We start from the raw sequence: 22,052 nt of genomic DNA on the forward strand, positions 1-22,052 counted from the left end.
TGAAATGACACAAGCAAAATAGGAATGGATCTTGAAATTATCTTCTAAATTCTAATCCTTTTTCAATCAAAATAGGATGAAGCTTCTACTTCATCGTACGCATTTTTAAAATCAGATTCAACACTACAAATTTCCCGACGTCGAATCAGAGTCGGGTTTCCTGCTCCCTTCCGCGCACCGGCCACCCAAGTGGTTCCTCATACACTTTCCCAATGCAACGACACCTTCGTCACAGATCAGTTAAGCGAGGCATAAACAAACATGGGCCAAACCGCAGAAGGCCGAATTCGTAATTCGCCAATCGCGAATTTCAAGCTCCAAGACAACGCTATCTACGCTGAGATGAGATGAGAATGAGTTATGCTTTTTCCAAACCAAACGAAACCCTTCAACTCCTTCCCTTTCCCTATCCCCTATCCCCTTTGCCCTTTCCCTAAGAACGAAGCAACGATCAATTTTTTGCCACAGAAATATATATACGAAGTTGACGTCGTTTCTTTCGTAATTCATTCATGAATGGTTCGTGCGGGTTAGTAATTGGAACTTCGTCAGTTAGTAGGTAACCACCGCCTTCTTCGCCCCGGTCGATCCGTCCTTTCATCTCATCTCATCCCGCCTTGCCCTATCTGATTCACAAGAGCGGATACTCCTCCTTCCTATTCCATCCCTTACATTATCCTTCTTCTCCTCCCACCCATCTACTCACCTATCTATCTATCTATCTATCTATCTATCTATCTATCTATCTATCTATCTATCTATTCTGCTCAAACTAACCGCTGTTACCACCACTACCACCACCACCACCACTCGAATTACCACCATCCCCCCCATCAAACCCCCCAATCCCCTCGAAAAACCCACCCGCCGCACTGCTCCCTACGAAAGCCCCTCCTCTCCCTACACTACCGCTGCCACTACCGCTGGCGCCGCTGCCGCCACTGCCCCTTGCCTGCGACCCTGCAGGAGGTGGTGGTCCCATACCCGCCCCGCCACTCTGGAACATGTGCTGCCACGGCTCGTCAAAGTGCCCGTGCACGCTGCCGATGCTGCCGAACATCTGCACGGCTGTGCTTTGATCAAGCGGGTTACTGGCCTGGTAGCCTTTGACCATCAGGGGCTGCTGCTGCTGTTGGTGGTGTTGTGGGTTTTGATGCATTTGCAAGTGGAGATCGAAGCTTGCAGCTGCTGGGCCCCAGGGTGGAGCTGGGAATGATGTCTGTGCTGGGTCGGGATACTGCGTTTGGAGTTGGGTTGGGGTTTGGCTTGCGTGCTGTGGCCCGTAGTGGGTGCCGGGCAAGGCCGGGGACGAAGGAGGAGGCTGAGGTTGGTAGGCAGTCTGGCTGTGCGACGCGTGCGGTTGCCACCGGCGCCAGTTGTAGCCGGGGGGGATGGGAGCCGTGGTCGGCAGGTCGTAGACGGACCAGTGGATCTTGGGCGCCACGAGGCGGATCAGCGAGTCGAAGATCTCCCACGCTTTGCGTGCGGAGATGGACTCGCCGGCCATCATCACGAGCCACCGTATGCCTTTCTTTGCGTCGTCGAGGATCTCTGCCGCTTCGCCGGGGAGGTGCTGAGCTTGGTAGGCGAGTTCGAGCATCAGGACCGAGAGCGCCTCGCAGATGTAGTGGAGCGTGTGCCACCAGGGCGTGATGGCGTAGAGTTTCTCGACGCTGCGGGCAGACCAGCCGATCAGGTTGATCATTGTGCGCGCGGAGCGGATGCACATCTCGACCGACACCTGGCTGAACTGCTTGCTCTTCTCGCTCTGGCTTGTAATGCGGCCTTCGAAGCGGCAGAGGCAGGGACGGAAGAGAATCATGCGCGAGCTGTTGTACAGCATCGCGAGCCCCATACGTGAGAGGACATGTGGGTCGTTCCAGTCGGGCTCATCGTAGCGGTCAAAAGTGAGGGAGAACTCGGGAGGCAAACTATCCGACCAGGCACTCAGGCGAGAGTCGATGCGATGGATAGTCTCTTGCACCTCGACCCATTTTTCTTTGATCGTCGCGGCGCAGTAGAGCTGAGTTACGATCTCGTGGGAGATGATGGCGAGTTGAGTGCGGTAGATGAAGTAGGTCGACGTGGTTGCTGGGAGGGAGAGGACAGGGAAGTTGTAGGCCAGGGGTTGAGCGATGCCCGCCGGCATCTGATAGGTTGCCGAGGCGCGGCCTGCTGCATAAGTGAGTGAGTTAGTGGATCCGGGAAAGGACATGGAGACCTACGTCTCGATTCCCGGGATACGGAGCTGTGTGAGCCGCGCCGACTGCTTCGTGGTCTATCGCCTGGTCTCTCATACAAAGACTGCCCCGGCCGCAGATCGTCTTCGTCTATATTAACTGGCAGCGGTGTGCTGATGTCTCTGTCCGAGATGCAGCTTGGTCTCCCGGTGAGTTCGTTCAAGAGGCATTCCAAGGAGTACAGCGACCACCAGAGACGGACGCGATACTCCTTATCGAAATCGGACAGGGTCTCAGCCTCACTTCTGACGTGCAGGCCTAAAGTCAGTGCGTGCCGTATTGCAAGGCCACCGATGGCCCAAGCTCTGAGAGAAGTCCTGTCAGTAGATGAGCTACGGTCTATAGAGACAGCCGTACCTGTTAAGCCCGCCGGTGGTGATAAAGTACAGACATAGCAAGCCGAGAGCCGAAGTCGTATGGACTCTCGCATCCTCGTACAGCAGCCCTTGATCCAGACAAAGCATCTTGGCTCTCGCGAGATAGATCCGATGATCAAAATAATGGCCTCGACTCCGACTACGTGTGAGGTGAGCGTAGACGGCACTGATGGCAAAGATCATGTTCAGGGTCCCGAGCCACAGTATCTCTTCGACCTGAAGGTCGGTCGAGCCTCGCACAAACATGTTATATCTCGCCATGAAGCTGACCTTCTCCACGATCGGGAATGCCCTGTGGATAGTGTCGAAATACGACTGGACCAGGGCATCGGCCAGCTCGGGTTCCGGCCAGTCAAAATATCGGATGCTACCAGTATCAAAGTACTCCACGTCTGGGTCTTCGGTGTGATACGAGGCGGAAACGAATCCAGACGGCTCATCCCCAAGAGGGGATCGTGGATCTGCGGTGGGACCACACTCATCCACGGTGCGTTTTGTCCACGCCACGGACGACGATTTCCCCATATATCCGGTGGCTCGGGTGTCGTCCTGATCGGGATTGACATTGATCACATCGAGTGAGCCGGTGGAGCCCACTTCGGCATCAAGGTCTTCATTGCCGCTGATCCCATCGTCTCCTGGATCGGAGGAAGGTCGACTCCTACTCCGGGCTGGCTCCCCATCGCCGTCGTTCTCTGGCGTTACCGGAGCCGGTGCCTTTGGAGATCAGCCGAACCCAGCATACACTTCTCGCCATACGGACGTACTTACCATGGTCAGCACATGATCGATTGCCGCTCTCATGTCTTCCATCGACAGCGAGGTATCAAGTCGAATGCGACGGAGGGCCTCGGTTACATCCAAAGCATGCTGGTTGAGAGATATGGTCTTCTTGCTCAACTTGGTCAATCGTCTGCATATACCTCATCAGTCTGGGTGTTGCCACTGGGACGACTCGCAAGCACACTTCTTATCCTTGTCTCTCTTTCCATCACCATAAACACACGGGACGTTGGCATTTCGGCATCTGGTACACGGATCGCCGCCGGTACAGCCCGCTTTAGCTCTCCGACAAAAGTCGCATGCATGGGCCGTCCTTCCTTTCTTGAGGGAAGACTTGGAATCCGCGAGCCGGGGGTTCTTCAGCGCTGGGATGGCAACCTTTCCGGGCGGTGGTGGTGCCTGCGCCCGCGTGCTTGCATCACGAGTCGGGCTCGCCGACGCACTCTCGTATGGAAGATTCGGTAGGCTCGGTCGGGAAGCTGAAGGGCTGTTGTTGATCGGGGCGAATCCGGCAGGTCGGGTGGCGTCTGGAGGCGAGTCCCTGGGACGTTTTCCGCGACCACGGCCACGCTGCTCTTGCCGCGGCGGCATCTGGATGAGAGCGAGCGCGAAGAGATGCTCGTATCGTCGTAGGCTGTGAAGTGTCAGGTAGGAGCGTGCCGGCCTTGGGGGTCTGATCCAAGCTGATCAGTTATACTTGGTGTGAAGTGAATAGGTATGAAAGGGCGTCGGGCGTCGGGCGGCGGGCGCAGAAGACTGCAATGTTCGTTGCCCATTCGCAGGCAATGCTTCTCTGCTTGCTGGCTGGCTTGCTTGCTTGCTTTACACGAGTGGTGAGTCTTGGGCCTTGAGTCTTGAGTCTTGAGTCTTGAGTCTTGAGTCTGGAGTAGTGAGTGGGGAGTGGGGAGTGGGGAGTGAAGTTGACGAGACGGAGAGACTGCTCTCAAGTGAAGTGGGGGAATCCCTCTTCTCTCGAGCTGTTGCCTCGCCTTACCATCGCATGGCCGACTCTTTTGCCCGCCTACCTACCTCCTGACTGACTGACTGACTGACTGACTGACTGACTGACTGAAGGTACTGACGGTACTGTACTGTACTGTACGGTACTGTACTGTACTATACTATACTATACTGTACTATACTATACTATACTATACTTACCTGCTCTCTTGGGATTCGATGGCGGTCCTGTCTGTCGTCAGTGGACCGGAATTGAGCTCCGGGATGGGGATTGGGATCGGAATTGGCATCGGATTGACAAAGGATTGGGACGGCGAGACAGGTCTAGGCAGGGCTCGGCATGGGCATGGGCCTGGACCTGGACATGGGCATGGCATGGCATGGCATTCTGTCTGAGTTTGACCCCGCGGAGATGTTACCAACCGCATGTCGTACGCCGGAGGTATCACCGCCGTCGGTCCAATGGATGCCAAATGAAAATGCCCATGGTGGAACGCCATCGGATTTGCAGGAGAGCACGAGGGCAACACGTCACCGACAGGAGACGGACTGGCGAGGATGGATGGATGGATGGATGGATGGATGGATGGATGGATGGATGGATGGATGGATGGATGGATGGATGGATGGATGGATGGATGGATGGATGGATGAATAGATAGAGGGATGAATACCTAGATGGGTGGATAGATGGAATGGATAGACAGGTAGAGAGAGTGAGAGAAATCGATGGATGGTGGGATGGATGGAAACTGACACTAACTAGCGGCCTCTTTCTCTTTGGACTTCACGTGTTCACTAGGGGCTCGCTTATGACTTCTCCAGGGCTTAGCCCCGGATGTCAGCTCCTCCCCATCGAGCTCAAGCTCAAGCTCAAGCTCAACCTCAACCTCAACCTCAACCTCGACACCCCGACGTCCACAACTGCTACAGTAACAGCCAACGGCCAACGACCTTCATCTACCCGTGTTAATTGCAAGAGCATCAATCAATACCTACCTACCTACCTACCTACCTACCTACCTACCCACCTACCTACCCACTTACCTACTTACTCCATGATCGAGATGCTAATTCTATTCCCAATGCATGAATGCCCGTCTGCATGTCCGCCCCGGCCGACCGCGATGGCTGCCCGGAGATATCTCCGTAGCCAATGAATGGCGCGTGCCGACGGCCCCGGCCCCGTTGCAGCGGCTGTGAGAACTTGGAAATCCCTTACTGACCAACCAACCGCACTTGGGGAAAAGCCAGGCCGAAAAGCCACGGGCTCTGCGACAAACCCAACGTGGAAAAATCATGGCGTGCTTGCTCCCAGGAAAAAACCTAAACACGAAGTCATCCTCCGCTTTCGATTCTTTATTCTCCATTCATCGTCGGAATGGTGGAAACCAAATTACGCTCCATACAAGGCGGCAGGCAGCCACGGCGTGCAAAGCGATGCCGCCGCCGGCCTAGATGGGATCGCGCCGTCGGCCCGAGGAGATCGAAGTATTGTAGAGGTGCCGTACCTATTTGAAGCATCCATCAAGCTTTGCCATCTGAACGACTATTTTTCTCCGTCACTTCGCTTTCCCAATCTTGGGAGATGGCCCTCATCGGAATCTGTTCAATTGTATCTCATCACTGGCGTCGAATACTTAGATCAGCTTCTCATCATCGCCTGCGGGCAATTACTTCGTTTGTCTGGCTATGCATCTATGTACGTGCGCTCCAACTCCCTCCACATCCAAAAGGCTTACAGATAGAACAGACATTTCCCTTCAACTATTTCCCGTCTCTCCGTGCTTTTCCGCCTCTTGCTCTTCTTGCCTGCTGCTACCTTTCCTTATCGCTGACTTGAACCTCTTCCCCGAGTGAATTCCTCGATCCCGGCTGCGTGAAAGCCCCGCAGGACAGCTCTCCATTTCCGAAAGGGAGGAGCCAACCTGTTGTGGCTGGTGAACAGCAAATGAGATGGAGTGGGGTGAGGAACGAAGCTATCGGCATCGTTTTTTTTGGGGGGGGGGGGGGGGGGGGGGGGGAGTGCTAGGCCCGGCCGCGGGAGCTGGGTCTAGCATGGGCTCAAGAGTGCTACAACTACGTAGAAAGAACATGCCGGACTTTTACCATCGCGGCGACATTGATACGACTGCGCCCCCGAGCCCCCTGATCCACTCGCTTAAAAATCCAGTGAATGCAATCAATGCATGCAACCAATGCATGCAATCTGCATGTACGGTATACTGGATAATGGAAGCAGCAGAGAGCAAAACATGAAAAGGGTTCGAGGGCTTGTTGCATCTCCAAGCTAGCCGCTATGCCTCGGCTGAGCTGATACCTGTTGTTCTCCGTATGATACCGGTATCTCTTCGATGCCCAGGGGCCATGGGCCACGGCCCGTCTGGTGATCCAGATGACAGACACACGTCTCATCTGGAAAGCTTATCAGGCTCGGCTAACGTCAGGAAACGAGAAGACGTACGACTACCATACGACTACGACTACGACTACGACTACGACTACGACTACGACTACGACTACGACTACGACTACGACTACGACTACGACTACGACTAGCACTACCACTACGACTACCACTACGACTACCACTACCACTACGACTTATTTCCGACTCGAGTCTCCTCCGTTTCCGTTTCGAGAGGGGGAGGAGCAGCAAGCTAACAGGAAGAGTTGAGTGACACTGACGTGATGGCGTCCATTCCTCCCCAGCCCGGCTTGGGAGGTAGGTAGCGAGTGAGTTTGCGTGCCAAAACCGCCTCTTCTGGTTCGGGGCTTGTCTATGTGATTGGATCGTTTGTGCTGATTCCTGATTCATGATACATGATTCATGTTGTTGTGGATGCCTATCGGCTAATAACGTAGACGAAGATGTACGGAGTAGAGATAAGGTCCAAGGAAGTAGGAAAGTAAACATGCCAGGATGTTGTTGATGAGTATATGTTGTGTATGGTAAAGATGACCACGGACAGGTAAGTGTGCACCATTGCATGGCATGTACTATAGATACCGATAATAGTGGGCCTTGACGTCGCAACTTTTGGGGCCCTTCCCTAAAGTGGGCGAAAAAATTATGTCCCGCGAAAAAATTATGTCCCGCTTCAACGCCAAAAATCGCGGGGAACGTAGACACTTATATTGCTCATAACATTGCTCACAACGTTGTAATAATATATATATATATATATTTAATAATGTTATTCATTCTCAATTAAGCTACGAAAAAATTATTTTACCGCGTGTCCTTTGAATTGAATTAAAAGATGCTACAGATCGAATCGATATCGAATCTTCTTTCTCTTCAAGCTCTTTTTCAAGCTCTTCCCATCTAGTAAGCATCATTTTTGCTAAAAGAGACGAAGGTAAGGTATTTAATCTTTCATCTTCGTCGTTATCGTTAATTTGAATGCAAGATAATAGGTTTTATCTGATTCGAAAGCGTTTTTCTTTTATAAGGATTTGAAGATCGATTGAATACGAAAGGTCCGCGAATATAGCAAGATCTCTTTCTTGAATTTCTTTTAACGCAGCTTCTTCGTTTGCAACTGCGTCTCGAAAAGAAATTAAATTAATATTATTAGCTTCTAATTCTTTTGCTATAAGTTGCTTTTCGCGGTCTCGAATAAAGACTTCTCGTTCGAGTGGAATGTGTATAAGAATCTCTCGACCTTGTTGCTTATACGCTTCGTTCAACCATTTCTTTCGCTCTTTTTCGGCTTTCCGATCAAGAACTCCTTGATTATAACGATCGTTTCGAATTTTAATCGTTGCTAACTTAAGTTTAGCGTTCGCTATCTTAAGACTAGCTTCTTGCTTTTTTATCTTTATAACCTTGACTTTTTCGAGTGCTTTAGAAGCTAGTATATTCTTTCTCGTTTGCAAACTCGACTTTTTAATCAGCTTTTTCCGATGTGTATCGCGCTAAAGCTTTTGATTTTTATCGAGTTCTGCTTGATCAAAGCTTCCTCGTAATAACCAAGTCTCGGTACTTTGTTTCGCGATATCGAAGCGTTAGCGGCTAAAAGAAAAAAGAGCTATTTTGATCTTATCGTTTAGATCGTCGAATTGCTTTACGCAATCTTAAAAAGATTAAAGAGGTCGAGGTAGCGCAAGAAAAGGTAATTCGTTAGGTTGCTTATCGATTGAAAAAGAATATTCATCTTCTTCAAGATCAAACGTTTCTCCGTACTCGAGTATATGCAATCCCGCCTCTTTCTTACTCTTTTTATTATACTCTTTCAATTTGCGTTGAATTTGAGAAAAGCTGATCGGCTATATTCTTGCATCTCGAAAAGCGTGTTTGATATTCCGAATTGTAAAGGTTTGCTCGCGAATTTGAAAAAGGTCTTGCATAAACGATAAGATAATATATTCAGCTTCGAAGCCTCGAATAGCATCTATGATAGCACATTATTGATTATGTTTCCAAGTGCGAAAGCAGCCGACATCGAGAGGTTGTAAAAGATGAGTTTGATGAAAAAAGAATTTGATAAGCTATATACGATTTTGTTTAATTAATAGAATAAAATTTAAAGCTTCGTAACAAAGCTGACTATCAAATAATAATATCATCCACGGTTTATCGGGTCCTTGATCGGTATGCTTAATAAAGTGCTTAAGCCACTCTATAGTAATCTTATCGTTTGTATAATTAGATTCGGAAACAATGACAACTTCATGTCTAATCATCTTTTCGGAAAACTAAGACGTTATAATTTGCTTTCCGAGCATAATAATCATTAAAAAAATAGCTTTTCTATCGGCAAGAATAGCTTCGATCATAGTTACGGATAGTCGATTTTCATAGATTCTTATATACATCTCTTTAATTCCGATAAGTACGATAACTTCTTTTCCGGCCGGCATACAAATCCGCGCGCCTTTCTCATTCATATTTGCGATTCTATGCTTATCTTTAAGCTTAATTCCGCAGAACTAGATAGCAAGAACAAGCTCGGTATAAAACCAATTGGAAAGAGATTTCTCGGTATGCATATCGACGCAATGAGATGCGATTAGTTTGGTCCGTATAGCATAGAGTTCTGTTGTATTTCTCAACTAAGATTGAAACCAACGCCAAGAAGGTTCTAGCTTATTTTCTTATATTTTAAGGTAGCAAATGCATCGATAAAGCATACGCTTAATAGCTCTTTTCCCTCTTTTAATTGCTTGATCTGCGGCGTAGATCAAAACAGCTTTGTGCTGTACTACTAATAGAACTATAAGCCTCCTTACTTATAGCGCTTTCCTTTCTTTTAATCGAGCTTGTTTAGCTTGATACTTATTCTATTTTCGCTTTAAAGTATCAAGCTTCTCTATTATATGAATGCGATTCGCAATAAAAGGTGTTTCGGAAAGGTTTTCGAAGAGCCATTCGAATGCTAGCTATATTCGCTTATGTTAAGAAGCTTTTAAGAGCTTCTAGTATTCAGAATTAAGATCAAGAGGTGCAAGAGCGCGCGCGCGTTTTTTGCTTATTTTTATTTAGGTACGTAGGTCAATGTTTAATAGAAAATGTTGTGTTAAAGTGTTGTTGAAGTGTTTACGTTCCCCGCGATTTTTGGCGTTGAAGCGGGACATAATTTTTTCGCGGGACATAATTTTTTCGCCCACTTTAAGGAAGGGCCCCAAAAGTTGCGACGTCAAGGCCCACTATTATATAGTAAATAGAATACAATTTCCTTTGCTGATCGTGCTTGCTACTCGGTTCGAACTGAAGCCATCGGCGTGCGGGACTTGGCGAAGGCTGGTGGCTGGTTGCTGGTTCTCCTCCAGCCCCGGCCAGCCCCGGCCAGCCCCGGCCAGCCCAGCCTTCGCCAAGCGCCAAATCGACCTCACTCCACCCCACCCAAGCTCCTCCATTAAAATCTGCCAAGGTCCGCTCCGTACAACCTCAACAATGTCGCCGTCAACACACCGCCGCCAACACACCGCCGCCAACATTCCCGCCCCTAATCCTACCTGCCCCTACTCCGACTCCCGCCCCCCCGCCCCGCCTGCGATTCTGCACCACGATGTTCCTCCTCTGAGTCCAACCGCTCCAGTAAGGAAGCAAGCCAGCAAGCCAGCAAGCATTACCAACCATCCTCTCGCAGATCACTAATACTGTACTGTCGCCCTGGCACTTCTTCGCCTCCTCGGCCTCCCTCCGCTGCACCTTGAGCTGCACTGAGCTGAGCTGATGGACCCCACTCAGTGATACCCTCGTGCGGATGTCGAGAAAGTCTCACCCTCAACCTCACCCTCAACCTCACCCTTCACCCTCACCCTCACCCTCACCCTCACCCTCACCCTCACCCTCACCCTCACCCTCACCCTCACCCCCATCTCTCAGCCTCACCCCCTAATCTCAGCCTTACCCACGCTCTCGCTCTCGCTCTCGCCCTCGCCCTTACCCTCGCCCTTACCCTCACTCGCCATGAGCCCTGTGCTGCGAAAGCGCTCTCTCGCAGACATGCAGGAGGGGAAGCGGACGAGCTTGCAGCAGCCGGCCGTCCTCGATGACCAGGACTACGTTCGCGAGGTGCTGCAGCTGGAAGGTCAGACGGAGGCCCTGCTCGATCAACATCTGTTGGAGGAGGCGGAGAGTCTGGGCATCGCAGTGCCGATACCGATACCGATACCGATTTCCACGACACCGGCGGACGGGCACTATGCCACACCCGACTCTCGGTGCGAGTCGGCGAACACTACCCCGTCGCACCACCGGACGGCTTCCTCTGGCTCTCATGGCAGTGCGTCGACGGGTATGACGAGCCGATTCTCGAGTGAACAGTTGGGTGGTTCGACACGAGCAACGCCGCCGCAGCAGCAGGCAAAGAAACGGATATCTGCGAGGAGGAGCCTGTCGTTCTCAGAGTACGAGAAGTACCTGGCACAGCAGCACGAGGCGCTAGAGCACCCGAAGCCGTCCCCGCCTGTACTTTCCGCCCCAGCCCCCTCGCTCTTGTCGGTACCGACGCCAAAATCATTGGCCAGTATCAAGAGTGGGTTCAAGAACCGGTTTGGGTTGCGGAGGACGAAACGTACGCAGTCGGTTCTCAAGTAAGCAGTGCCGGCTGTGGCTTCTCCGAGCATGCACTGACAATCCACTTCTAGTTCCTGCGTATGTTGCCGAGATGATTTCAAGAAGAGCAAATCGCTGCAAAGACTTCCCTGTGGGCATAGCTATTGTGACAATTGTTTGCATATTCTCATTTCCCAAGCCACTGGTGATGAGTCCAAGATGCCGCCTCGATGCTGTACACAAGCTATACCGAGCGCTGTCATCAAGAGCGTCTTGACCACAGAACAGCAACAACTGTTCATGAAAAGTGTCTTGCAATTCAGCACTCCGTGGGAATCGCGGGTTTTCTGCTCAAACACCGCCTGCGGCGAGTTCATCCCCAAAAGAAGCAAGATCGATTCAAAACACCCCTTTGAGGTTAGCTGCCGGGAATGTAGGACGAGAGCTTGCTCGATATGCAGGGGTGCTGCCCATGCTTTTGGCCAAGACTGTCCTGCTGACTGGGAACTCGATGCCGTGCTCCAGATGGGCGAGAAGTCCGGCTGGAGACGATGCTACAAATGTAGAAACTTGGTCGAGCTCACCCAAGGGTGTAGTCACATTACGTGTCGATGCAAGGCTCAATTCTGTTACATATGCGGCGCGGTTTGGGATCCCACGGTCGGATGTCCCAACTATTGCAGTGGCGAGGAGGAATTGGAGAGGAGGCGGCTCGAAGAAGAAGCGCGAGTGGCCGAGGAAGAAGCAGAGAAGGCGGCCAAGGAAGAGGCCGAAAAGGTGGAAGCTGCCGAGAGAGCAGAAGCGGAAAAACGGACATCAGAAAGCGTGGAGCTGAAGGATCTTCGAGCTCGCCAGATCAACGAACGCGATCGTTTCACGGCCTTCGAACGCAAGATGAAATGGATGCTGTGGGCGCGACATGGCCAAGGCAAGATTGACATCTTGGAACGATACGACGAGCTCAGAAAGAAGACGGGGGAACGCCATATTCGAACTGCCGCGCACCTCGAGGATCGCCAGGTAGCGGCTGAGATGGAACTCCGCGCCAGCCTCAAGCAGCAGGAGAGGAGTGTGAGGATTCGATTGCGGCACATGGAAGCTTACTGTGATGGTCTCGGACAGAATACAAATGGCCCAAATCCGGCCAGGGTCGTAACTGAGCGAGATCTGAGGGAGCTGGGCCAGCAGTACAACATCTGGAATGACTTGGAAAGGCTCCACCAGAGTAAAATCAATGTTATGCGCGACAAGCAAGCCAAGCAGATGGAGGACTTACTCCGTCGTCAAGAAGAAGAAATCGAGAGGCTGGGCAGAAAGCAGGATGAAGAAATGGAGGCGCTGGATGAGAAACTCGTGAATGAGGAGGAGGTCTCTGTCGGCATTCTTGAAGCACGCAGACAGAGGCTCCAAAGACGATGGCTGTTGGTCGAAGAAGTCGAGCGCCAGAGATTGGAGCTCGAGAAGAACGTCCGCTTTGCACCCTTGCCTCCCGTCACCTGGCCGCACTTGGAAACGAAAGACGAGGAGGTTGGGTTAGAGGCTGTCGCCGAATGAGAAGGTCATTGGGGGCAGCAGGACACACGGACATGGATTTCAAAGCCATTATGGACCGAGCACGACTCACGAATGTCACGATGTATGATATCTCTCTTCTGGACAGGCATTTTACACCACTCTTGCCACGACTTCATCACGAAGTTGAGATTTTTGGCCTGCATTTATCCACATGTTTGTTTGTAGATTGATCTGGGTTAGCAAGGCGCACTTTGGCGCATACATGGGCAATGGGCATTTCATTGCGTTGGAGTTGGGCAGGGTTGCATAGACTCTTAGATCTGGCTATCTACGATGCTTTACGATAATATAGATCGTAATCACTGGCAGCGAAACTGGGAGCGGGCTGATTTTTGAAGATGGATGGGTTGTAGATAGGAAGATGGGAAGTATGGGCGTGGCTGGGCCAGGCTGGTGGGAGAGAGGAGATTTTGCATTTATATATACCCTGTGTCGGTGGATCAATTCAAGAATTTTACGTGCTGACGAACGTGCTGTGGTGTGGCTATTCTCGCTGCCTGATTTTCCGTCTTTCTTCTTTTTTACAACTTCTTCTAATCTCGGGGTCTTTTTGGGGGGGGGGGGGGGGGGTTCTCTTCATCGTCGTTTTATGTGGAATGGCTGCTATTGGATAGGGCCGTGGATCAGTCCCGCTACCCGTGAAATATATATACAAGTATATATACAAGTATATATATAAGTATAGCAAACTCAGTCAAATAAATCACATAGAGGGTACCATTAGCAGAGCAGCGTGAAAGAGAGGAAATAAAAGTATCGTGTAAGACGGAAACCACGATACCAACTACTACCTGTGATCGGACGGTACCTATGTGGTGGGATACGTAGCAATGCGACCTTACAGAGTAGACATAGACAGGTAGAGCGTGCAAATGCTTGCTTATCCAGCCACAAAGCGACCAGCAGCAGGGTCACCGTCCTTCTTGGGTACTCCCTTACTTCCAGCATCCTTACTCGCGGTACCATCTCGCCGCGTCTTTGCGCCTTCCTTCAACGTCTCCCACCGCTCGCGATACCGGACCAAGACGCTCTTCAGTTTCTCGTTCTCCCTTCCCAGCCTCTCAATCTCTCTTCTACCGAAGGAAACATGTTCTTCCAGTTCCAGCATCCTTCGCTTCAGGCCTTCGTCCCCGCGACCAGGCAGTTCTCTCGCTGGACTCATATTTTGCGTCAAGCGAATGCTCTCCTGAAGCGCCATACTGTTTTGCTGAGCAGACATCTCAAAGGCATGGAGTCGTTTACTGAGTTTATCGATGCAGTCTTTCAGGCTCTTGTTCTCCGTGTCCAGTTCCTCGACTTTGTGCTCAACTTCCCGGCTACTCAGCTTGCGTGCGAAGCTTCGCCTAGACGCTGATGGGGATGCGGGCATGGGTGTTTCCCTTGCATCCACGAAATCGTCATCATCGTTTGGATCAGCGAAAAGGTCGGCGTTCTCACTATGTATGGATGCTGCCATTCGTCGCTTCTCCTTTCGCTCGTAAGATACGATGGCTGCGTACGGAATTGTGCCGCCACCGGTAGGCACCACGTAGAATGAGTCATTCCCGGACTGACCGTCACGAGCCGACGCACGGAGTGCTGCGCGTGAGATGTATTTCGTGATGTCTGGATCCGAGCTGGACCTGTCGTTGCTCTGGGGACGTTGCTTGCCTTTGATCGGTTCGGGGGGTGGAGCTTGACCTTCCTCAGAAATCAAGGGCAGACCGGCGAATGCAAGAGGAGCGGAGAGCTTGGAGAGGAAGCTCTCGAAGGTATTGTAGAATCGGGAGAAGCCCTCGTCGCTCGCAGTTGGTACTTCTGCGACGACAGCTGATACTTGAGAATCCGACTTCTTTGAACCGACTACCGCAGGCGGAACCCAGCTTGGCTGAGAGATCTCGGGAATAGTAGCCGGAACCTTGGAGCGCTTGCCATCTCTACGAGGAAGAGCTTCTAATCCTCCAGCCGCTTGTTGAGTAGAGACACTTGGGGAGAGTGGCTGCCTAGCATAGTTGGCGCGTATTCCCCTCGCGGAAGCAAGATTACTCGCGATCGATGAGCTCAAGTCTCGGGGAGGCAGACGGCGAGGATGCGACAGACTTGGAGGGTTTCGAAGAGGCGAGGACGACCTCGGACTCGGACTCGGACCCGGAGCCAGACCCAGATCCGACTTGGAAGCTCGTAGCTCTGCGAGCGCCGCTGATGTCGAGAGCGGCTTCTCTGACACGGGCGGCACCTCTGTCTCGGCAGAATCTATCGCTGTTGTCGTTGTCGTTGTCGCTGTCGCTGTCGCTGTAGCAGGTGGGTTCTCGGACGGGTAGCGAAGGAGTTCAGAGAGCCGCTGGTGATGTTGCTCGAGTAGTCGGAGTGTCCGCAACGCCTCCGCACTGCCAGTACCAGCTGCAGCCCTTGCAAATTCCCCGGCTGCCAGCGCATGTTCGTTGATTGCCACCGTCGTATCCGAACTCTGGGTGGCCACGGAAGCAGCTCGGGCGTGGTCGTGGGCCTACAGCAACTGTTAGTAGAGGGGATGGGGGATGGGGGATGGCGTAGCTGGCATACACATACCAGAATCAGGGGCGAGGACTCCATGTTGGTGTTTGGTTTGTGTTGCGGTGGCCGAGTCCTGCCTGTGCGGCCGTTCCGACCAATGCTGGTTGTTTGTTTACTTTCCGGCGATATACTGCTTGTGGCCAAAAGTGAGGCTGTTGATGAGGTTGGGTTGGATTGGGTTGGGATGGGTTGACTTGTTAGAAACGGGGGCACCACGAGGCGTATGGAGTACGGTACCGAGAAGGGTTCGTTGACGCCAAGGAAGCCGAGTTACGGGAAGTCGGGAAGTCGGGAAGTCGGGAAGTCGGGAAGTCGGGAGTCGGGAGTCGGGAGTCGGAAGTCGGGAACAAAAGTCCAAGCGAGACTCGGGTTGATGTGGGGCTTAGCGTCACATCAGGGACCAGTGACGTGATGTGCGCACACACCTCAAGGAACTGGCACAGGAAATCTCAGGTTGAGTAGTTTGATCAACAAAGGTCCAGCCTTGTCCAATCCAATTCAGTACCGGTACAATAGCATACAATGCAATCCACCACAATGCAACACAACACATACCAACAACACATACCAACAACACATACCTACAACACAACAACTACAACACAATGCTTCGCAGACGATAACCGATAACCGATGACCGCACCGCACCGCACCTCACCTACACTCCCTCACTCACTGAACTCTCAACTCAACGCATCTCCCGCCATACCTACAAGGCTTATTATCACGAGTCCATCTCCCACTTCTCACCTCCCATATCCCAACTCACCCGCCTGTGCGCGGCAGGAGCCGTACCGGAGAGCAGCCGGACCTTGGCTTTGTTGACGACAAAGGACGTGAGCTCGGAATAATACCCAGTGCCTGGAGTGCGAATTTGCCCCGACGTTGTCCTACCTGCACTGTGTGCCCCAGAAATCTACAATACAAGACAATACAGTAATTGGCACTATAATACGACTTCACCTACTCGACCCTTTCTTCCAAACGACACCAACCTATCATGTCCTTCAGGATGGAGAGGTCAGAATCACCGCCCCGGACCAGCCTGACCCAGATCTTCTCCAAAGCCCGGCGCGATAAGAACCAGAGGGGCAAGGGCAAGGGCAAGGGCAAGGGTAAGGGCAAGGTGTCTGCGAGCAACTCTATCAACAGCGGCAACAGTGGATTGGAGGATCTGGACAACCTGAAGAAGGGCCACGAGGTGATAGAGCGAGACACAGACGCAGACGCCGACACAGATCCGGAAGCAGCGGACCCGTCGTCTAAGATCAAGAAGCTGGTCCCTCGGGTCCTTGGATCCAAGCGGCGCAGAAGGAAGCTGGAGATAGAGGAGCCGCGTGTCCGACAGGAAATGACCCGGGGGAGGATTGTCACCGACCGAGAGAAGCTGGAACACGATGCAGATGATGGAGAAGGGGATGGGACAGCCGCGGCCCTGGAGAGCCCCAGCAGCTTGCTTACCTATGATTCCGAATCGGGAAGTGAAAACGAGTCGTAAGTTTCCCAGTCATCATATATGTCAATTTGGCCCCCCCGTCCCCCTTTTCCCCCTTCAGTTTTCATTTCGTTTCTGCTTCTTTCTCCTTTCCCGTTCCTCGTTTTACGCCCGTATTCGCGTATCCTGGACTCCTCCGCTTGGTTCGGCGAAAGTCTGTGCGAGAGAGCCGCATTGCATGGCATACCATGGCATACTTAGATAAGTGGCTTTGACATACATACCCACCCGACCCTACCTCCATCGATCCTCGCGCTTCGTCCTTACAACACCTTACCACCTTACAACACAAAGCAACACGGCCCACTCCTCTATCCCAGCTCAAACCTTGCTCGCCTCATATTCTCATTCTCATCCGCACAAGCTCATTCGCACTATCACATCCCCATCCACGGATATCTTGGTTCATGCTTGCTTCCCAGCTCGCCTTTGCCCCAACTTCCCCGTCATACTTTACACAATTCATGCACTAGAGCGTTTCGTTTGTCTTCACATCTCGCGACCACGGGTGGACTTCCTCTCCGACCCCTCCCATCCCCTATTATTACGTGTGCCATTTGAAAACCATCTTGCTTTTTCATATTAACTAAGCCAACGCCCTCAGGCCAACCCTCACCGGAGCACCTCCTCCTCTCAGTACACGCTCTTCACACATTGGATATCTGACGACCTCCTCGCCGCTCGTACACTCCATCGCGCTGCCTGGGCCCGTGTTGTCGCAAGCCCAGCTGGACGGCCTGTCCCCTCGAGCCTCAACCATTCCCGACGCCGACGTCCTGGCTGCCTCCGCCTCCACCACGCCTCTCGACAACACTCTTCGGACCCCTGCCGACAGCTCTGGGAGAAGGTCCCCGTCACCGGTTGGCAGATTGAAACAAGCTCTCACTCCAAAGCGGGCTTCTAGTCCCAGCACAAGCCCGGAGCGGAAATCTGGAGGGGGTGGAGCGGGAACAGTGAAGGAGAAGGAGAAGGAAAAGGCTGTGGCAGAAAGGCGTGGAAGTGTTGCTGCGAGGATTGGCTTCCGCGCCCCCGAACGACCTCGAACCGTGGAGCTCCAGACCATAGACACGAACGCAGCACCTGCCACACCCCCATCAGGCGAGAAGTTAGCTCCTACAATTGTCAATACTCCCCCTACCCCAACCGATCCTGGCGTAACTCGGTTTGGTGGCCTTCACCAACGAACGTCATCAGATCCCATCACTTCAAATCTCAACGTGGTTTTGTCCCCGTCTGGGAACATGATATCGCACAGACGCGTACGATCAGGATCAGTAACAATAGGACCCAGCAAACTCTCTAACAATACATCTGCCCCTCTGACCCCAGCTACTGAGAATATTGCTGCGACATCAAGTGGTGGTGGGTTCTTTTCTTCCGTAATCTCTGCAGCCCAGAACGCGGCCAATACACTGAGTAATAGCATTGGAAATACTTCTACCAACCCTGGAAACAGAATCAAGAGTGGCACCCACGATTTAAACGAGATCAAAGAAGTCGACAGCCCAATCGTCGAGACCTTTGCTGACAAGACGGACTCGGTGGTTCCAACTGAAGAGAAGGAACTGGCTGTGAAGACCTTAGGAATGGGTGACCTCAGCCTGAGTGCTCTCGGTATATCTGAGAACAGCAGCGACACAAGTACACCTTTGGGAATGAAATATACGGAAGAGACAAAGGGGCGGCCCGAATCAGCCATAGAGGACTCGAACCGCTCTTCACCTGGTGCCACTGGGGACAGTGCAGAAACTGTGTCACCGACAGCCGTAGACGATGTCCATTCCCAGCCTCTGTTCCGACCTCGGTCAATGTATGAGCCTGGTGGTGTTGGAGGTGATCAGAGCCCGCCCAATGGAAGTGTTTTCGAAGGAAAGACGGGCCTTCATCGGAGCGGTAGCATTCGAACTGCTATCGGTAAGCACCGAAAGCGAGGAAGCTCAGCGGCTACGGGTACGACCAATGGACTTGCCATACATGCTGCCAATAATTCCATCACTGACCCGGCCTCAGGTTCCAAGATTACCGGATTTGCGGTAGCCAGCAAGAAGAGAAATCGGGATTTTCACCAACTGTTCAGAAGTGTACCAGATGACGATTACTTGATCGAAGATTACAGCTGTGCTTTACAGCGAGAAATTCTCGCTCATGGCCGGCTATACGTTTCTGAGGGCCATCTGTGTTTCAGCAGTAACATCTTCGGCTGGGTGACTACTTTGGTCATGAGTTTTGACGAGATTGTGTCTGTCGAGAAACGAAGCACAGCGATTCTGTTCAAAAATGGTCTCATGATCTCCACTTTACATGCGAAGAATATTTTTGCCAGCTTTACGAGCCGAGATTCGACTTATGATTTGATTGTCGGGATTTGGAAGTTGGGCCACCCAAGTCTAAGAAGTTCGCTGAACGGGGTACGAATCGAGGAGACTGGCGGTGGTGACAAGACCGAAAAAGATGATGGCAACGCCGCTCTTGAAATTCAGAGTGGTTCTGACATCGGGAGCAGTGATGGTGAGGAAGGAGATGAGATCTACGATGAGGATGACGATGACGCGGCCGGAATGAGCTTCATACAGCCTGAGGGAAGTGTTGCAGGAAGCGATGCTGGCGAGAGAGTTGTTAGCCGCAAGCCATCTGCGGCTGTGGTCACAGGGCCACTGGGAGAGAAGAAGGAAGATAGTCCGACGGGTCCCGGTACCGACTTCCCTGGCCCAGCGACCCACGCACCGACAGAATGTGGGGACCAGGATACCCATTATGCGAAGATCATCGGCGACGAAATTGTTCAAGCGCCCTTGGGCAAGGTTTACAGCTTCATGTTTGGGCCCGCTTCGATTACATGGATGCGAAATTTCCTGACAGTCGAGCAAAAGTGTTTGGAGCTGACGCTGGAGGATACGGGCAAGAAGCCGCTCTCTCTGGATAATAAGGTCCGACATTACTCGTACATCAAACCCTTGACTGGTTCGATCGGCCCCAAGCAAACAAAGTGCGTCTGCACAGAGACATTGGATTCGTTGGATCTTGAAAAGTCGGTTTCTGTAACGATCTCAACGCAAACCCCCGATGTACCCAGTGGAAACGTCTTTAGCACCAAGACGAGATACTGTCTTTCGTGGGCTGAAGGCAATGCTACGAGAATTCAGATAAATTGCGCTATTGAGTGGACGGGCAAGAGTTGGCTGAAGGGCAAGTACTATCAAACTGCTGCGGCGACATGGCTAACAGATCTCAGGGCCCATCGAGAAAGGTGCAAATGACGGTCAAGTGGTGTACGCCAAGGAAATCATCGGAGCGCTGAAATCCGCCGTGTCATCCCGCCGCGGCACAGTCACCGTTCCAGCCAGCAAAGGCAAGAAAAAAGGCCGTAGGAGCCGCGAAACGAAGGGCAATTCCAAACAGTCAGATGGTGCTTCAGACTCAAAACCAGACAAGGAGGACTGGGGATTGCTCGAACCATTGCATCCCATACTGGGCCCCGTCGTCGATATTCTATCACCACTCCTAGCGGGCAACATCCTCTACGGTATTTTCGTCGGCTTGCTAGTAGCCTCTTGGTTTCGTTTCGGGTTTTCTGGGAGGGGGTCTTCTGCAGGTCGAGATCCAGGAATGGTATATTTTGGGACGCCCGAAAGGATTGCCGCCTACGAAGAGATGTGGCGGAAGGAAGAAAGCGAATTGTGGGAGTGGCTTGAGGATCGCGCGGGCATGGACCGGCTCCGTGAGGTTTCCAGTATGCCTATCGAGGCGAAGATGGTTCAGGACAAGTTGAGGAACGAGAAGATGGAAGATCGTGAAATCGACGATGCGATTCGCGTTACGGAGGAAAAGTTGAAGGTCCTGAAAGCCAGCGTTGAGAAGAGGAAGGAGGCCAAGGGGAAAGTGGAGGATATCAAGAATTCCTAGGGTAGGAAAGAGTGGGGATGATCTTCTTTTGGAACTGTACTTCTGTTTTGTAATCTTTCGAGCGTGTAGATATTTAGCGGGCGTACTTGGGGGTGGCAGTAACCATTTTTGGCTGCGAGTCTGGTTTCGATCAGTTCATACATAGCCAGCGATGATCAGCATTTATCAATGCAGAAAAGGCTTCCTTTGGTATTTCGGTGTTTTTGCTGTGAGATCATGCTTTGAATCTGGTCGGGAAGGTGATTATCGGGTTTTCAATCGAATTCTTATCACATCACCTTTTTCTCTTCTTTTTGATAATGGCGTGTATAACGATCGAGCAAATGACATTTTCTTTATATATTCTACTACTTACTTGCTATCGCTTTTGTTTATGCTAGCTAGGTAGTCCAAGCCTTTGTAATTAAAGTCATGTTCGCATCCAAAACCGCAGCAGGACGATGGCATTATTTTTTATATCGATTTTGATCCGTTTTCTTGTAAGAGGGAAGGATCAGATAGACATATCATGAGGTTCTCCCCCCCCCCCCCCCCCTTTTCAAAGAAAAAGAGGAAGCCTGCCCGAGACGTAGCTCCGTCCAAAGATTGACTTTGCTATAGCGGTACCAAAAGGGGAAGCATCAGAAAACAAGAAAACAGCTAGCTGGCTAGCTAGATCTGCAACCTCCATACGTACCCAGCGCTCGAAAGGCCAGAATTGTTTTCTTCCCAAACAAACAAACGGAAAGGAAGAAGGCGAGGGAGTGGTCAGTTATTGAGTAGTAAACGGGGGGACAAAAAAAACCCAAAACATAGTCACCCACCCGACAACTACTAATCTGCCGGTCCGAGGCTTGTGTATGGCAGAGCGAACGAGATGCCCAATTCTCCTCGGTCTACGGTCTCACGGTATTATATGCGGAATGACAAATTCTGGTGGGGAGTTGACTGAGCTGATTATTTTTGGACTTCTACCAAGTAGTCACCCTTATAAGTACGCTTCAAGCGGAATAAGCCGAAGTTCGATTGTGATATAGAAATTGAAGCGATTTTGACTTTCGAGGTTTCGATCATTGGATTATGGTCTATGCGATTTTGATTACCTTCCGTTACCAAACGCCCCCCTGATATGCCTTCTAGTGCGACGAGCCGGTACAGATCAGCCTCGTTTAAATATCTAAGAACGTTTCCCAACGCCTCGC

General features: G+C 51.6%; 6 protein-coding genes across 6 annotated transcripts; 4 read left to right on the forward strand and 2 right to left on the reverse strand.

Moving 5' to 3' along the window:
* Positions 1–772: 772 nt before the first annotated feature.
* On the reverse strand, positions 773–3,991 carry L3040_006283 (uncharacterized protein; the record flags this gene model as incomplete). The annotated part of the gene is made up of 5 exons (XM_066157215.1): positions 773–2,175; positions 2,226–2,545; positions 2,598–3,334; positions 3,389–3,530; positions 3,585–3,991. 5 exons carry the CDS (start codon positions 3,989–3,991, stop codon positions 773–775), a joined length of 3,009 nt encoding a protein of 1,002 aa, XP_066011362.1.
* Positions 3,992–5,520: 1,529 nt separating this feature from the next.
* On the forward strand, positions 5,521–6,198 carry L3040_006284 (uncharacterized protein; the record flags this gene model as incomplete). The annotated part of the gene is made up of 2 exons (XM_066157219.1): positions 5,521–6,062; positions 6,114–6,198. The coding sequence occupies 2 exons, from the start codon at positions 5,521–5,523 to the stop codon at positions 6,196–6,198; spliced, it is 627 nt and encodes a 208-aa protein (XP_066011363.1).
* A 4,061-nt stretch (positions 6,199–10,259) lies between these two features.
* L3040_006285 (uncharacterized protein) lies at positions 10,260–10,542 on the forward strand (the record flags this gene model as incomplete). The annotated part of the gene is made up of 2 exons (XM_066157226.1): positions 10,260–10,403; positions 10,456–10,542. 2 exons carry the CDS (start codon positions 10,260–10,262, stop codon positions 10,540–10,542), a joined length of 231 nt encoding a protein of 76 aa, XP_066011364.1.
* Positions 10,543–10,778: 236 nt separating this feature from the next.
* L3040_006286 (uncharacterized protein) lies at positions 10,779–12,920 on the forward strand (the record flags this gene model as incomplete). The annotated part of the gene is made up of 2 exons (XM_066157232.1): positions 10,779–11,404; positions 11,459–12,920. The coding sequence occupies 2 exons, from the start codon at positions 10,779–10,781 to the stop codon at positions 12,918–12,920; spliced, it is 2,088 nt and encodes a 695-aa protein (XP_066011365.1).
* A 901-nt stretch (positions 12,921–13,821) lies between these two features.
* Positions 13,822–15,512, reverse strand: L3040_006287 (uncharacterized protein; the record flags this gene model as incomplete). Its single annotated transcript, XM_007293082.1, has 2 exons — positions 13,822–15,426; positions 15,489–15,512. The coding sequence occupies 2 exons, from the start codon at positions 15,510–15,512 to the stop codon at positions 13,822–13,824; spliced, it is 1,629 nt and encodes a 542-aa protein (XP_007293144.1).
* A 973-nt stretch (positions 15,513–16,485) lies between these two features.
* L3040_006288 (uncharacterized protein) lies at positions 16,486–20,871 on the forward strand (the record flags this gene model as incomplete). Its single annotated transcript, XM_066157243.1, has 4 exons — positions 16,486–16,967; positions 17,573–18,918; positions 18,979–20,154; positions 20,201–20,871. 4 exons carry the CDS (start codon positions 16,486–16,488, stop codon positions 20,869–20,871), a joined length of 3,675 nt encoding a protein of 1,224 aa, XP_066011366.1.
* Between the last annotated feature and the right edge of the window lie 1,181 nt (positions 20,872–22,052).

The sequence above is a fragment of the Drepanopeziza brunnea genome (assembly GCF_022702325.1).
Source record: "Drepanopeziza brunnea f. sp. 'multigermtubi' strain 214-2 chromosome Unknown ctg10, whole genome shotgun sequence".
NCBI lineage: Eukaryota > Fungi > Ascomycota > Leotiomycetes > Helotiales > Drepanopezizaceae > Drepanopeziza > Drepanopeziza brunnea.